Source organism: Mchenga conophoros, linkage group LG7 (genome assembly GCF_057382185.1).
Source record: "Mchenga conophoros isolate Kocher_MC1m ecotype Shallow Benthic linkage group LG7, M_conophoros_male_GT1.1, whole genome shotgun sequence".
NCBI lineage: Eukaryota > Metazoa > Chordata > Actinopteri > Cichliformes > Cichlidae > Mchenga > Mchenga conophoros.
In genome coordinates, this window is record NC_140532.1 from 23,623,733 (window position 1) to 23,641,163 (window position 17,431).

A 17,431-nucleotide genomic window follows, 5' to 3' on the forward strand; every position below is an offset into this window, starting at 1 on the left:
CAGAATAATGTCTGAATAGCAGTTTATTTAACGTAATAATTTGTGCATTTGAAACCCAGAGTGCTAAAGAAGGCATAATCATTCAAAATGAGCATTCAAACAGGGTACTTTTGGCTGTTGTTTTATTTCCAAGGGGTCACCACAGTGGCTTTATCCGTATATTGGATTTATGACGGTTTTTATGCTGGATGTGCTTCCTGACACAAGCCTCCTATTTGTCTGTGTTTAGGATGCGCAGAAAGTACACTAGATTATGGCTTAGGCTGGATTTGTGTCTATTCCTCTTCACAAACTGGGGCTCTTTCACGTTTGAGACAAATATGTTAAGGATAATGTGATTTTTATTTGTTTTACAACCCAAGAAACTTCTCTTAGTCTTAGTAGACTGAGTCCCAGATCATGAACCTGTCTGCTGTTGAGCATTTCAGTGTACTCTAAAGGACAAAAGAGAATAAGAGTAAAGCTCAGATTAATGAAAGTTGTTTTATGTCATTATATATTACACGGTGTGCTAAAATGATATATATCCATTAACTTTTATTCTAATTAATGTTTCATCCATGCCAGTAGTACATAACCACATTTATATTTGTTACTAACGTTCTGCTGATGCTGATGTGTGCAACACTTGAGAAACACTTAATGCAGCATTATCTGTAATTCATTTTGGTCTCTCTTCCCTTTCTATGCATGCACGTGCGTACAGTTCATCAGCAGCTCAGCCATTCAAACATGTGGTTTGAAGGTGCTGTCTGCTCTGGCTGACTGCTCTGGTGCGGTGGATCTTCTGTGCCAGCAGGGGGCGATAGACACAGTGCTGCATACACTACAAATGTTCCCGCAGGAACGAGGTACACATTTGTCACTGTAAAAAATGCCAAACTTTCTCTTAACATGATTTGCAGGGAGATCCGGGGTGTAGTTTTTCACTTAGGAATAGCTGAACTAATCCCTTTGTTCACTTCATTAAATCTGTGTTTACTGCCTTTAGCTGCCTGAAGAAAAAAAAACAAAAAACACAAAGCTTTTTCTCAACAGAACTTTATTAAAGGCAAATAACTACACTCGCACTAAATTTCCTGCCCTCTCCAGAGATACACTACTGGGGGCTGACCCTGCTTACCTACGTTGTGTCCAAGAAGAAGCTCTCGAGGATGATCGTACCTGTACTGGCCTCCGTTGTGGTTACCGCTCTCATTCAGTACAGAGAAGACTCTGAGATGCTGCTAAAGGTGACCCAAGTGTTACTACTCTGATATAACGCCATGACGTAATAAACCCGCCCTGTAGTTTCATTAAAAATAAAAAAATTACATTATTGGGTTGAAGAAAAAAATCTTAGAGCTCCCATTTGAACAGAATGTAAATTACGGAGTTCTTCTTTTCATAATGTTATCTCATCCTATCCTATACGATTAAAGACATAACCAATTTTTAAAAAAAACGCTAATAACCAATTTTTATGTATATTTAAATCCCTACTTTTCACATTTGGATGACAGCTCAGCTAATAGCCATTACACATGCTATGATGTAATTGGTTGCTAGCCGTCTGGATACAGTGATACAGTCACAGAATTGTAGATCTGATCTTAAATCAAGCCTTCAAAGGCAGGATGCTGTGCCCTTTGAGGCTAATTTCTACCCTGTGTGTCTTGTTAAAGGCAGTACTGACAGTGTTGCCCTCGTAAACTTTCTCCTCCTGTCTGGTTTGCAGTGTTTACAGGTGGCATTGAGGATGCTGGACGCCTGTTCAGGAGCAGCTGCTGAACTGCAGAAAGAAGACTTTGACAGGCACATCTTCCAGTGCCTTAGAGAAGAGACTGACCAGAGCATCAGCCCAGTAAGTTAGACCACCGCAGCAACAACAACTGAATGAATTTCTTTAAAATTCAACACACATGTTCACATCCTTGTGATCAGTTTGATCTTAAATGTTTTCTACTAGGCATCATCAGATACAGATATTGATTCCAAATATCTGACCTTTTTTATTTAGACACTTAAACTTGACCAGTAATTTGAAAAAAATTACTTCCTTACTCATGATTATTATTTCCTGTGTTGCAAGATCAAGGGTAATAGTCTCTATCCCAATATCAGGAAGCAGTTGTGTTGAAACACAGGCTACTCTGTGAACACAAATGACCACGCATTACGTTAATCGTTTAAGCCATTGTCTGCTGGTTTAATATTTCCTGTGACATGCTTTCCTAGAAAGCAGACTTGCTGCCCTTTCTGACTCCTAGTCTCTCTGTCTGTCTGCGATCAGCTGCGGAAGTCGGTGTGCCTGGCTCTGTCTAAAATGTGGTGCGACTCAGAGCTGCACTACAGCATGCTGGAAAAGGCCTGCATGGATGGAGATACAACAATGACTGAGTGTCTGATTGAGCTGGGAGCTGACATCAACAAGAAGACCAAAAATGAGTCTCTCATTTACCAGGTCAGAGGTCACGATGGTTTCAGAGTGATTTGACTCGTTCACTCAGTCACACACAGGCATACAGTGCTTTTACCCATGACTAAGCACTTTTATCTGACATTCACACATGCACACTTACTCTCCTATGGATGCATTTTGTCCAAGGATACTTCGACACATGGACCATAAGAGCCGAGGGATTGATGCACAGACCGTCTCATTGGTAGTGACCCGCTCTGCCTGAGCCTCAGTGGTCCCCATTTAATTTTGTCTCAATAGACAGTGGCTCTTCCATTGCTTTAAAGATTAATAACTGTGACTTTGAACCTAGAGGAGACATTCATTTTCCCCAGAGGATGAACCCCACATGTGTATGTCCCAATCATGATCGACGTCGTACATAAGGAGTACCCTGATTTTTCTGACAGGCCTCAGCTTTACTTTTTTGTTCAGCACTACATATTATGTACGTCCATCCATCCATCCATCCATCCATCCATCCATTAATCCTCTTCTGTTTCTCCAAAGACACGTCACAGTAGCAGGATATTCTGTCCTTCTCCCATGTTGGAACGCTAGGTGTTCCCAGGCATGACAGGATGTAATCTCTGTAATCTCTCCAGCAATCTGTGGGGCAACCATCAGGTTCTCCTTTCAGTCGGATATTCCTACAAAACCTACAAAGGGAGGTGCCCAGGAGGAATCCTGTCTGTGTGCCTGAACCTTTTCAATTAGCTCATTTTAACACAAAGGAGCAGGAAGTCCACTGTGAGCTCCTTCTGGATGTCCAGGCTCGTCGCCCTTTCTAAAAGGCTGAGCTGATCTTATGGAGGAAACTTTTTTCGGTGACTTGCATTCGTGATATCATTCTTAGAGTAAGGGGTTGAGACATGGATAAGACTGGAGTTACTAAAGAATTTTTTGGTACAGTGTTTGATGATACTTAAGCTTCATTACTAATAATACTAGCACTCATGTGTTTTTCAATTCCCAGTCATGCTCGAATAATCTGTAATAAGACAATCAGTTCAGTCTCGATCATGGCCTGTCTTTTTCAGGTCTGTGAGAGAGGTGGACCTCTGGAACTGGTGGAACTCTTGTTAAGCCGAGGCTGCCACGAGCAGCACCTCCGCAGGGCTCTGGCCGTGAGCGTGAAGAGGGGTGACGGGCCCACAGTCATCCAGTTACTTGGCCGTCTGGGTCTGGACCTCAACAACAATGCCCTGTGCCTGGGCGGCTTCAGGCTAGGCCGTCTGGATGCTGCCTGTCTGAGCCCCCTGCTGGCCGAAAGAAGCAGAACTTCCAGTCTACGCTACAACAACAGTGAGGAAGAACTGCTGAGTTTTTACATTTTATATCACAATTTTATGTTTGTTTGTTTTTTAGATAAAACAAGGAGTTTGAATGTAATCATTTATATAGAGCCAAATCCCAACAAAGACCACCCCCGCGCTGTCTGCTTAGAGACACTGGTTTTGATGCTTTTTCATTCCACTATGATAAGATCACTTATCTTGATGACATAAAAGCCTGGATATGCTCGCAGGTTATCCAGATGTCATGTGATTCCATGTAGCTGTGCATAATCCACAGCAAGAGAAACATTTGCAGTGTTTTTTTTTAAATATTACTACCTAAGGGAATAAGTATAAAGTGAAAAGTAGCAGCACTCGCACAGAACCATAACAGAACCATAACAACATATCTGACACACTAAGGATGCTCTCTGTTCTTGGAAACTCTGATGAGGATTTTATTGGATGATGGGAAAAAAGCTGCAGAGGAAATCGATTCAATTAGCAGCTCTAATTTGAATATCTTTGTGTCTTCAAGCTAAGGGCACGAGTCTGGCAAAGTACATCCAGTTTCTCCAGAGGTCCAAAAGTGTGAGCTGTCCCCCTCGGTCAGTGACTGACCCATGTTTGACCTCTGGCTACATTTCTGATGAGAGCGACGACTCCAGCTTCAGCTTTACCTCTTTGGAAGACGGCCTGTTTTTCAACGATGACATGGAGAGTGATGGTAAAGGGATGCTGATTTTCACCTGCCTTTCTTAAAGAGGGCATTTCAGCTTCATATTCTTGAACTCTGTAGCTATATAACACTGTAGCTTCTCCCATTCCCACTGCCCATAACCTAGTTTTGTCTGATTAGTGCTCCTCATAAACCAGAGTTGTCAACAACATTGTGTGTGGGCTGCTGTGCTCACAGCCAGAGTTTTGTGCCTGGGTTATCTATTCCAGTAACATTATACAGAGCCAAGAGTAGAAAATATTATCCTAATATTATCTAAAACGGACTTGGAGCACTACTTGTACTTCTCTTTTAGATAACTTCCAGCACGGGCAACAAACAAGACACGTAACTGACACTTGATTATTAGATTTGCATGCTGTTCAGAGAGACTGTATAATTCTAACATTGCTCTAAGTAGCAGTAATCGGTTGCACTGTAGTGGCATTGTTCTCCAGCAGCGTTGTTGTTTTCTCAGAACTACAGCTGAACATTCTGTACATGGAAATCCTTCATTTTCCACTGCCAGAGTAATTCATTGTACATGTATGTTTTTACTTGCGATTAGACTCGGCCTATTTGTAGTGAAGTGGCGGTGTCTCAGTGACCCATTCGTTCAGTTTGCAGTGACCTTTTGCCTCAAAAGGAGGTCTCACATGGACTCGATTAAGAACTACACATTAAAAGCACATCTGTAAATGATCACCAGTGTCTCACACTATGAGCACATGGGCATGTTTAATGAATGCATGGAGTGTGCTGCTTTGTTCCCTGACAGTTTAAGATGCAACAAGCTAATATGGTTCAGTCAAACAATTTCAATCTTTCATGTGATTCAGGGGCAGCACACAGAAACAGCTCTGTATAGCATTATTGTTACTTTAACCTTCAGATCAATCTATCAACCTTGAAGGAGAGGTCAGAGGTCAAATGTGACATTATATTTTGGATATTTATACAATACTAATACAGTAAAATGCACACCACACTTGTAAGAATTACAGTTTCTTAGAAACCTTTTTTGAGCTACAGTGTCTGCAGACAGAACGAGACACAAACCCGACCAAAAACACAACCTCCTTGGTGACAGCAGCAAGAGAATACGGCTTCTAGTTGGCAACAATTTCATATCGCATGACGATTGGTACCCTGTAAAAACGATTAGGGTTCAAATATACTGCAAGTGTATTGAATAAGCACTCATGTTTTACTGCGTGTATCTTTTTTTATAGGAAGCGATTCGCTGTCTGGCGCTCTTTCTCCAAAGCCGTACAACAATTCATCAGAGGAGCTGAGGGGGGAATCCTTAAGGAGGAAGCAGGGCCGCCGCAGACATGCCAGCGCAGAGGTAAGAGCTGTTAAAAGACATTTGGTATTTTATGCTTTGGCCCTAAAATTTAACTTGTCATCGCCGTTTTTTTTTGTTTTTTTTAATCGCTTTTTAAAGTATGATCCTAAAGTTCCATTACAGTTTAAACACTCAAGAGAATCCTTGTAACATAATATTAGAAACATCAGGTTCCACATAGTTCAAGTATGGTTCCCACACCTTAAAGAATTGATCTGTTTTTGAATGCAATATACATGTAAGATATTCCAGTGGCACTAAATCCAACACTACTCTTTTCCAACCTTTAATAGTTGGTACTTTTTCATAAATCCATTGGAGTAGTATATTCTTCCTTGCCGCATAGGTGAGAACACAGTACAATCTCCTATTATTCTTGGATATTAATCGCCGGCTGGGGAGGCCCAGTATGAGAGACAGAGGGTCCATCTCCAATTCACAACCGAAAATCTTCTCCATTTCAAATAGCACATTAGACCAATATTCTTGCAATTTCAAACATGACCAGAAGCTGTGAGTTAGGGTACCAATTACTGTCTTACATTTAAGGCACATGGGTGAAAGGGTAGGATTATATTGATGTCTGCGAAACATAGATATGTGCATTCTATGTATAATTTTTAACTGTATTGCTTTGGTACGATTACAAACTGATATTGATTTGGCGTAACTCCAGACATCTTCCCACTCCTCATCATCATTTACTATACCTAATTCCTTTTCCCATTTGCCTTTAAGCCTCTGTGACGTCCCTGAGAGTACAGAATATAAAGCCTTATAAAATATCTTCACAGGTACCTCTTTGTCTGTTAAAAATAATAATTTTTCAACAGGAGAGACTTCATGACTCTCACTAAAGTTAGTACTATGCAAAATATAATGCCTTATCTGTAAGTAACGGAAAAAGTCATGCTTGGGGAGAGAATATTTCTCAACCATTTGGTCAAATGGCATAACTACATTATCGGAGAATAAGTCCCTCAGTCTCTGAATTCCTTTGTTCTTCCATTCCTTAAATCCTATATCAAACATCCCCGGTTGAAAGTCAAGATTATTCACAATAGGAGTAAACATAGATGTTAGCTTCAACCTTCCCTCAATTCGACATACTGACCGCCAGGCCTTAAGTGTATTAAGTGTGACTGGATTATCACAGCTCAATCTAATATCTTTAAAGTTCTTGAAAAACAATAGGTCCCTTAATGGATACTTTGAAAGAGAGGTTTCAATCCCCAACCAGATAGAGTGTGAATTATTTGTGACCCAGTCATGAATATAACTCATGTGAGTACTCAATTGATATGTTCTAATATTTGGTAAATCTAGACCTCCTACTGAACCTGGGAGCTGCAGTGTAGCCATCTTAAGTTTTGGTCTACGTTTGCTCCATATAAAAGAGCTTAGCCAACTATTCAGATCCTTCATCACTCTATTTGAAAATATAACCGGAATCATTTGGACAGGATATAACAATCGAGGTAAAATATTCATCTTAATCAAAGCTATACGTCCTAGCCAAGAAACAGGTAGGGAATTCCATCTCTCCAAATCTTGCTTTACCTTCTCGAACAGAGGGGAAAAATTTGCTTTATACATTTCTTTAAATTCTGGAGTTATAAATATCCCTAAGTATACAAAACCTGTGGGGGACCATTTGAAAGGGAAAGAAAACGGTCTAGTTGGCACTGAATTAAAGCTCCCAATTGGCATAGCCCCTGACTTAGTCAAATTTACTTTATAGCCAGAAAATTGACTAAATGTATCAATAATGTTAAGTAAAGCCGGTACTGATGTCTCTGGATCAGAAATAAATATTAAAACATCGTCTGCATATAAACTGATCTTATGCTCATAATCGATTTGCAAACCCCGTACATCAGATGTCGTCCTTATAGCCTCGGCTAATGGTTCGATAGCCATGGCAAACAAAAGAGGTGACAGTGGGCAGCCTTGCCTCGTTCCTCTATACAATGGGAAACTATCTGATTTCAATCCATTAGACAAGATGGACGCCTGGGGATTATCATACAAAATTTTTACCCACTTAATGAAATTATCACCAAGACTGAATTTATTTAAAGTATAAAATAAGTAGGTCCATTCTATCCGGTCGAAAGCCTTTTCAGCATCCAGAGAGAGCACCAAACCGCCTATGTTCCTTTGCTGAGCAGCCTGAATTAGATTGAGAAGGCGTCTGACATTATTACGAGAATTACGGCCTTTTATAAAGCCTGTTTGATCTTCTTTAATAATTACAGGCAAAAGAATTTCGAGTCGAGTAGCTAATATTTTAGAAAGTATCTTCCGGTCCACATTTAGAAGAGCTATCGGTCTATAAGAGGAGCAAGACTCTGCGCACTTCCCCTTCTTCAAAATAAGAGAGATATTAGCTTCCCTTAGAGTCTGAGGTAATCTATTATGCAAGAACGAGTAATTAAACATATTAAGTAACGGGTCTATTAACAGCTCACTAAATTCTTTATAGAATTCACTACAAAAACCATCAGGTCCTGGGGCTTTGCCGTTCTTTAAAGTTTTTATAGCATTTAGTACTTCCTCTCTAGAAATGGGAGCATTAAGGGTAGTCTATTGTTTATTTGTTATAGTAGGCAGACTAAGCCTGGAAAAGAAATCCTCCATTAATTCCAGTGCATTAACTGATTGTTCAGATGTATATAGTCTACAATAAAATTCTTTAAAAATGCTATTTATAGTTTTACTATCATATACGCGCTCATTCTGAGCATCACAAATAACTGTAATAAATTGTGTTTGAGATCTTTTCTTGATAAGGCATGCCAAGTATTTTCCAGGTTTGTTTCCATGTTCATAAAATCTTTGTCTAGTAAACGTAAGGTTAAGCTCTTCGTCTTGCGTAAAAAGGCTATCTAAAGTTGATCTGACTGCAGATATCTCTTGTAGTAAAGCTGGGGTTGGGGAGTCAGCATAAGTCCTTTCTTTTGTTTTAAGTTCTACCACTGTAATGGAACTGAGCTGTTTTTTTTTTTGTTTTTTTTTTTGTGTGTTTAGTTATCAGTTTGTTTGTTTTATGTTTGTTTGTCTGTTTGTTTATTTTTTTGGTTTTGAATTGTACACTGTATTATGTTATGTAATTATGTACTATTTGTGAAAATAAAAGGGAAAAAGGGAAAAAAAAAGAAAAAAAAAAAAAAAAGTATGATCCTAAAAATGTCTTTTCTTGGACTCTGAGATTTACTTCCCTAAGCAGTCCCTTCTTTTGTAACAGTCTCTGCTATAACTCTGATATGAAGCTTTCTTGTGCTCGTATGTCCAGAGTGGTCAGACTGAGACTGAGCACACTGAGCCTCTTCGCAGAAGATATGGACGGAATAGCTCGAGTCAGAAAGGTATCTGAAAAATCTGATCTGTGATCTTTGATATTTGTCTCTCCTTTGTTTTTCTTCTTTGCCTCTTCTTTTCTTCGATAACTGATCCTGTTTTTAATGATATAAAATCATACATGGACAACAGCAACTTATTCCATGAATTCATCTTATTTTTTTGGATAACACTTCCGTTTGTGACACTAAGATATCCACATTTGAAAGGATGCTGGAAGCATGTACACCTCCTTCTTAAAGACATCACGTAAAATAAGGAATATTCAAAATTTAACAATGCTTGTTTTTGTAAATGAGATTCTTAAAGACTGTGGCAGCTTTGAATTGTAAAAACTGGCTCCATATCCTGGAATGCCGTTTAATTTGAACTTAATACACGCTGTCCTTAGGTGCCCGCTTTACCACAGTAGCCTCAGACACTGTGGACGTTTGCTAAACTCGACACTGTTCTGAGAAACACAGTAACACGCAATAACGATAGCATCAGTTCTAACCCACCACTTGAAGAGCAACAGTCCCACGAGCTTATGGTCTTAGTCACGAAATGTCGTGAAGGGACTGCCCCCGTCATCACTGACCAAAGATTATTTCTGTAACTATAAAACCACAGCGTGCTGCTGCTATGTTTTGTGTTGCAGCAGTTTGTCTTTCACACGCTGTTGTGTTTTTGTTTGTCCACACTGTAAAAGACTTACTGAGTGCAATGGTGGCGCTGTGACAGGTCAACAGGCATGACTCCTGGTCCACACCTAGCTACTTTTTTCAAGTGTGTTTTTCCAGCTCTCTATCATACCTGAAGTGGATCTGGTGCTCTTGTGTATTGGTTTTAATTGGATAAAAGGTATCTAAGTAATGAAACTATTGCTTTTGCTCTTGTTATCGCCTTGTCAGTGCTGGGGTCTGCCGAGAACTCTGCTGCTCTGCCGAAAGAGAAAGAGAGGATCCACCTGCTGGACTTATCTGGGAATGAGCTGGACTCCCTGTCCTGTCTCAACGATGGCTTTGTCCAGCAGCAGCTGTGGCATATCCACCGTCTGGACCTGAGCTATAATTGTCTGCTCAAGTTTCCCTCTGAACTCTGCTTGGTAAGGTCTGCATTCGATCTGCACTAATAAAAAGAACTAAAAGATAAAAATATGGGCTACATTTTTTTTTCTTTCTGTTTTTTGACTCAGAGTTTGAAGAATTTGACTCGACTAGACCTGCAGGGGAATCAGCTCCAGTCGCTGCCACAGGAGCTGCTGTCTCTGCCCTCGCTGAGCATGCTGAACGCCTCTCGTAACTGCGTTGGCCCCCAGCTGACCTTTGACCCTGCTGTTACCTGTCCATCACTGAAGCAGCTCAACCTTTCATTCAACAAAATCACCACATTCCCTTTCGAGCTGGGCCGCAACCTGCATACGCTGGAGGAGCTTTATATGGAAGGGTAGGGTTTTTAAGGAAATTGATAGTTTTACATCAAACAATCTTATCGTGGATCCACAAACGTCATTTGCAGAATTGTAAAGACGATTTTTTCTTTTCTTTTCAGAAACTGTATCACTGAGCTGTGCACACCTCTTTGTCTGCCTGAGATTAAGTTGCTTGATGTGAGCAAGAACAGCGTGGAGAATATTTCTGCAGATTTCCTGAGCAGCTGCCCCAAACTGGAAACCTTTAATGTCTCTATGAACAAACTCCGTGAGTATTACCAACTGACTGATAAATTCCACACTAATTCTTTCACCATCAGTTCAGTCTGGGTAGTATTTTACTATCTAAACATACAGTGAAAAAAGAGCTTCATGCTACAGGTTTCATCAGACGTTTTTAATTTAGAGTTATTCAAGAATGATTGATTTGTATTTATATCATATTTTTTAAAGTAGAAACATTATTTTGTGTTCTCCAGGTTCCCTGTCCCGTCTGCCAGCTAAGGTTATGACACTAAAACTTGCAAACAATAGCTTTGCATCAATCCCCGAGGCTGTACTTGAACTTCCAGTGTAAGCCAGATCCTCACCTTCTGTTCTTATATTTTAATTCAAAAGTTCTATCAGTAATAAAATTGTAAAAAGCCTCAAAGATTCTGATTCTCTACTTGCACGATCCGTCCTGTTAGGTTACGGTCAGTCGATATGAGAACCAACAGCATCGTTGTCCTGCCTGGCCCGGCGTCCTGGGTGTCCAGCATCATCAGAGAGCTGATGTTCAGTCAGAACTGCATACAGACTCTGGATCTCAGTGGACCTATCCACAAATGGACCAGACTGGAGAAACTCCACCTAAGTGCCAATAGGCTCACTGAGGTAAAAGAGAGCGTATACAGCACTTTCTAGAATGTAAACAACACATTGTTGTAAAGGGTTGTCTTTGAGGGTTGTGCTGTTTGCATTCAGATCCCCCCCCAGATTGGCTTGTTGGAAGGCCTGACTTCCCTGGATGTGAGTCATAACACTAACCTGCGCTCATTCCCAGATGAAATGGGAAAACTGAGCAGACTGTGGGACCTGCCACTAGATGGCCTTCAGCTGCAGCTGGATCTCAAACTCATTGGCAGCAAGACAAAAGACATAGTCAGGTCAGGCGGGGTTGACATTCTGCTGCTTTTTTTGTTTGTTTGTTTGTTTTTTATGTTATCTTGTATAAAGAACCATATATACTCTCCTGTCAGGTTCCTTCAGCAGCGGCTGAAGAAGGCGGTGCCATACTATCGGATGAAGCTCATCGTGGTGGGGAACGCAGGAAGTGGAAAGACCAGCCTGATCCAGCAGCTGATGAAGCTAAAACGCTCTCAGCTGAACTCAAAACAGACGTCTTTTGGCATTGACGTCCGCGACTGGACCGTCAGGGAAAGAGACAAGAAGAAAATGGTGTTGAATGTCTGGGACTTTTCAGGTTGGCCCTCTTGTAAAATCTGAAAAGAGAAATTGACATTTGGATATCTTATTACACCAGCTGTGATTTTGAGGCCCTACCCGTATGTTTACCCCACAGGTGGAGAGGAGTTCAGTGGTTCTCACCCTCACTTCCTGACGTCCAGAGCTATTTACCTGGTAGTTTACAACATCAGCAAGGGAACTAGTCAAGTGGATGCTCTCAAACCTTGGCTCTTCAACATCAAAGTAAATCTAGTCATAAGAAATAAAAGTCTGTGAACTTGTAATCATTCTCCTGGCCTGATCTGAGCTGAGTCTGCAGTAGGGCAGCATTTACAGTGGGGCAAAAAAGTATTTAGTCAGCCACCGATTGTGCAAGTTCCCCCACCTAAAATGATGACAGAGGTCAGTAATTTGCACCAGAGGTACACTTCAACTGTGAGAGACAGAATGTGAAAAAAAAATCCATGAATCCACATGGTAGGATTTGTAAAGAATTTATTCGTAAATCAGGGTGGAAAATAAGTATTTGGTCAATAACAAAAATACAACTCAATACTTTGTAACATAACCTTTGTTGGCAATAACAGAGGTCAAACATCTACTATAGGTCTTTACCAGGTTTGCACACACAGTAGCTGGTATTTTGGCCCATTCCTCCATGCAGATCTTCTCGAGAGCAGTGATGTTTTGGGGCTGTCGCAGAGCAACACGGACTTTCAACTCCCGCCACAGATTTTCTATGGGGTTGAGGTCTGGAGACTGGCTAGGCCACTCCAGGACTTTCAAATGCTTCTTACGGAGCCACTCCTTTGTTGCCCGGGCGGTGTGTTTTGGATCATTGTCATGTTGGAAGACCCAGCCTCGTTTCATCTTCAAAGTTCTCACTGATGGAAGGAGGTTTTGGCTCAAAATCTCACGATACATGGCCCCATTCATTCTGTCCTTAACACGGATCAGTCGTCCTGTCCCCTTGGCAGGAAAACAGCCCCATAGCATGATGTTTCCACCCCCATGCTTCACAGTAGGTATGGTGTTCTTGGGATGCAACTCAGTATTCTTCTTCCTCCAAACACGACGAGTTGAGTTTATACCAAAAAGTTCTACTTTGGTTTCATCTGACCACATGACATTCTCCCAATCCTCTGCTGTATCATCCATGTGCTCTCTGGCAAACTTCAGACGGGCCTGGACATGCACTGGCTTCAGCAGCGGAACACGTCTGGCACTGCGGGATTTGATTCCCTGCCGTCGTAGTGTGTTACTGATGGTGACCTTTGTTACTTTGGTCCCAGCTCTCTGCAGGTCATTCACCAGGTCCCCCCGTGTGGTTCTGGGATCTTTGCTCACCGTTCTCATGATCATTTTGACCCCACGGGATGAGATCTTGCGTGGAGCCCCAGATCGAGGGAGATTATCAGTGGTCTTGTATGTCTTCCATTTTCTGATGATTGCTCCCACAGTTGATTTTTTCACACCAAGCTGCTTGCCTATTGTAGATTCACTCTTCCCAGTCTGGTGCAGGTCTACAATACTTTTCCTGGTGTCCTTCGAAAGCTCTTTGGTCTTGGCCATGGCGGCGTTTGGAGTCTGACTGTTTGAGGCTGTGGACAGGTGTCTTTTATACAGATGATGAGTTCAAACAGGTGCCATTCATACAGGTAACGAGTGGGGGACAGAAAAGCTTCTTACAGAAGACGTTACAGGTCTGTGAGAGCCAGAGATTTTCCTTGTTTGAGGTGACCAAATACTTATTTTCCACCCTGATTTACGAATAAATTCTTTACAAATCCTACCATGTGGATTCATGGATTTTTTTTTCACATTCTGTCTCTCACAGTTGAAGTGTACCTCTGGTGCAAATTACTGACCTCTGTCATCATTTTAAGTGGGGGAACTTGCACAATCGGTGGCTGACTAAATACTTTTTTGCCCCACTGTAAGTTAACAGTTCATCTGGATATTTTAATGTATCTTCTATTCATTTGTTTATTTTCTTCAGGCAGTAGCACCGCTGTCTCCAGTCATTCTAGTGGGAACCCATACAGATGTGAGTGAGGACTCACAGCTGCAGAACTGCCTGAGCAAAATCAGACAGGAGCTCCTGACCCACCAAGGCTTCCCTATTATCAGGGATTATTACATGGTCTCAGTCTGTGAGGACTCAGATGCCATCGCCAGACTCCGCAAGGCCATTGTCCGGGAGGTCACCAGCTTCAAGGTAAAAGGAAACATAAGGAGACTAAGGAGATCATCTTTTTGGAATAATTCAAAAAGATGATCTCATATCATCCTTTCCTAACTGCTTCTCTTTGACCTCGATGGAAATCATCATTAGGTCAGGGAAAGGTGCAGAGGTTAGGCATAGCAAACTCATGCCTAACTGGGATTTCTGTGTGTGTGAAAAGACAAAAACAATACATAAGCTTCATCAAATGAATTAATTTGTCAGGTCTTTGAGCTGTGACTTTAAGCATGAGGAAGTGAATCGGAGGTGTCTGTCTGCTGGTTCAGGTGCAGGAGGGAACCAGTTAGAGAGACACTCAGAGTTTGTTGAAGAAAACCTGCCGGGGAGCAGGTGAAGTTCACGGTGACTGAGTTGTTAGCTAAACCTGCTTCCTGGAATAAGCTATTGGTCAGCTCTTTACACGTTTCCATGGTGGAGCAGTTTGTAATTGCGTAACTCTCCTCTGGAGAGTCCTCTGGAGTCTCTCAAGTCTCTTGAAAGCCACACAGTCAGCAGCTGTACCCAGTGTTTAAACTGGAAGTTTGCGCTGCTCTTACTTGTCATTATTGAAAACACTGCTTGGGTCTTTGTATGTGAACTGGCACATAGGGAGTAGATTGCCCTGCAAATTCACACTAATTTCCCCCACAATCTATATGAAATGTAAAATTCCCTCAATTCATCTCTTGAACTAACTAATTAAATAATATTCCTAAAGGCTGCAAAAAATGAATGGACTTAATTGTACAGAACCTTAAATACTCTCCGTTCAATCAGTAAAGCTCATAATCCTCATTTAGAGAGCGTATATTCTAATAATTTCTTTAAATAATGCAACAAGTTGAGAAAAACCAGATCTTATTACTGCAGATTAATGGTCATAGTTTAGCTGTGCAACAGTAAGTTATGCAATGAAATTAAAAACACACTTCTAATTATCATTTACATGATCTGCACCACTTTGTCAATTATGTTAAAGGGATTTCACGAATGACTGGATGGTCTGACTACGAACTGTGGGATGACATTATCTCATCTCATTTCATATACATACTCCAGTTTATTCTGTGCCAAGGGAGGTAATGAAGGCATTCATATCCTGTTCCCCTCATAGATACAAGACCAGCCTGTGATGGGTCAGCTGGTGCCAGACAGCTACGTGGAGCTGGAGCGCCGGATTCTTCAGGAAAGAGCCAGGGTTCCTCCAGAGTTCCCTGTCCTCAGGCACCATGAGCTCCTGCAGCTCATCCAAGACAGTCAGCTGCAGCTGGAGGAAGCTGAGCTCCCTCATGCCATCCACTTCCTCAGCGAAGTCGGTCAGTCTGAATTAGGCTAATAAAGCAAGCACTTTTCAACTGAATTTTTAGTTTTGAAAATAAAATAGCAGCTTTGCCTCAGCACTTTCACACTCACACAGTGATATCCTGCAGAGTAGCTTGGATATCCAGCTTGAGTGTGTTTTCACTTTGCGTCTCCATCTGACAAGTTTTGTTGCATCTTTGTCACTGCAGGTGTTCTATTGCACTTCGATGATCCTGCACTTGAGCTTCAGGAGCTTTACTTTATTGACCCACAGTGGCTATGCAGTGTCATCTCACAGGTAGCCCTTCTTGTTATGAATCACATGCATTTGGTTTTGTGTTTTTTTTTTTTTAGGTTTTTTTTTAGGTTTTTGAGAAAAAGAAAATAGTTTATTCATCCCAAAAGTTGGAAATTACTGTGTTAAAGCAGCAAGAACAGAGACAAACCACAGTTGAAAATTACACTAAAATGGGCTTAATTAGAACTTTACAATCTAAATATGACCCAATAAAGGGATTCAATCTTGAACCTTAAGGTGGTAAAGACTTTCTGTATTTGTCCTTCTAGCATCATAATATGACGACAATGATGATGATGAGGAGGAGTTAGAGAGAGGTTTGGAACTTGGAGGATGGCCGTGTGAGAATTGTTGAATGCACAGATGCTTGTGTTATCTTTCCTCTGTGCAGAAACTGACCTTAAAGAGCTGTGGCTACTGGGAGCATCCTAAAGGAGTGGTCCAGCGCTCTGTCGTGGAAAAGTTTCTGTCTGAGACGAAGTGTTTCCCGAAGAGTCACCTGACACAGTTCTTGAAGCTGCTGGAGAAGTTTCAGATTGCTCTTCCGTTTGGCGAGGACCAGCTGCTGGTACCCAGCAGGTAGGCTGTGTCTTTGTGGAAATACAAGCAACAAATAACTGCTTCACACACGCTAACCACTCAACCCATAATCCACAGCTTGTCCAAACACAGACCCGTCATAGAACTGCCTCACTGTGAGAACTCTGAGGTGATCGTCCGACTGTATGAGATGCCGTACTTCCCCATGGATTACTGGTCTCGGCAGATCAGCCGCCTGCTAGAAACATCCTCCTACTTGCTTTGTGGAAGGGGTAAATTAAACATACACCAGTACATCAGTTGACTTCTTCAGTGCAATATTTAAAGAAGTCAATTGTTAACTGAATGCATTTCACACTCTGTGCTATCCAGAAAAAATGGTCCGACCCAACCGGATCTACTGGAGGAGAGGAATTTACCTGAACTGGTCCCAGGAGGCGTACTGTCTGGTGGAGGAAAATCCCTCCAGCTGTGTCAGAATAACCGTGCCCGCATCATGCAAAGGTGCTGTAGTATTTAAGGATGATAATTATCCTGAAATATCCAGTGTTTGAAAGCAATAAAAAGACAATGACCACAGAGAGCTGAGGCGAGATCGGACGAGCTCAGGGTGGTGTAACTCTATGGTGGTGTTACAGTTAAATGAAACTTCCATTTGTGGGTTAGTTACAATGAACCTTCATAAAAATGGCTTAAAAAAACACACATTATCGGCATTACCAACACTATGACATCCAGGGCTGAAAATGCATTACAGTACTGATAATTATTACTATGAGTTGTGGAGGTGTCTGCGATTGTTGTCTTAACAGTTTTCACTCCTTTGTAAGCCCTCATTTGCATTCCCCCAGGCCGGCTGCTGCTGGGTCAGGTGGTGGATCATATTGACTCCCTGCTGGAGGAATGGTTTCCCGGCCTGCTAAACACCGACATGCACGGCAGTGGAGAAGCTCTGCTGAAGAAGTGGGCTCTGTACAGCCCAGAGGATGGGCAGGAGTGGAGGAAGATTCCCCTGGAAGACATTTTTACAGGTGTGTGCACTAAAACATCAGCACTTGTAT

The 17,431-nt window shown here is 41.6% G+C and overlaps 1 protein-coding gene across 2 annotated transcripts in view; it reads left to right on the top strand.

The window, feature by feature from the left end:
- The window catches only part of lrrk2 (leucine-rich repeat kinase 2), a 35,825-nt gene that overhangs the window by 11,430 nt on the left and 6,964 nt on the right, over positions 1–17,431 (top strand). For both annotated transcript variants that reach the window (XR_014893438.1, XM_085282998.1), the window contains exons 15-37: positions 707–851; positions 1,093–1,232; positions 1,718–1,843; positions 2,273–2,443; positions 3,481–3,745; positions 4,256–4,444; positions 5,668–5,783; positions 9,079–9,151; positions 10,037–10,230; positions 10,321–10,571; positions 10,677–10,825; positions 11,037–11,130; positions 11,247–11,433; positions 11,524–11,705; positions 11,799–12,022; positions 12,122–12,249; positions 14,006–14,224; positions 15,345–15,546; positions 15,742–15,830; positions 16,222–16,409; positions 16,488–16,642; positions 16,743–16,874; positions 17,222–17,401. Coding sequence is in view for 1 of the 2 variants with exons in the window: in XM_085282998.1 (XP_085139124.1) it covers positions 707–851; positions 1,093–1,232; positions 1,718–1,843; positions 2,273–2,443; positions 3,481–3,745; positions 4,256–4,444; positions 5,668–5,783; positions 9,079–9,151; positions 10,037–10,230; positions 10,321–10,571; positions 10,677–10,825; positions 11,037–11,130; positions 11,247–11,433; positions 11,524–11,705; positions 11,799–12,022; positions 12,122–12,249; positions 14,006–14,224; positions 15,345–15,546; positions 15,742–15,830; positions 16,222–16,409; positions 16,488–16,642; positions 16,743–16,874; positions 17,222–17,401 (3,799 nt within the window). In the remaining variant the exon portion in view is untranslated. The remainder of the gene's footprint in view (positions 1–706; positions 852–1,092; positions 1,233–1,717; positions 1,844–2,272; positions 2,444–3,480; positions 3,746–4,255; positions 4,445–5,667; positions 5,784–9,078; positions 9,152–10,036; positions 10,231–10,320; positions 10,572–10,676; positions 10,826–11,036; positions 11,131–11,246; positions 11,434–11,523; positions 11,706–11,798; positions 12,023–12,121; positions 12,250–14,005; positions 14,225–15,344; positions 15,547–15,741; positions 15,831–16,221; positions 16,410–16,487; positions 16,643–16,742; positions 16,875–17,221; positions 17,402–17,431) is intronic.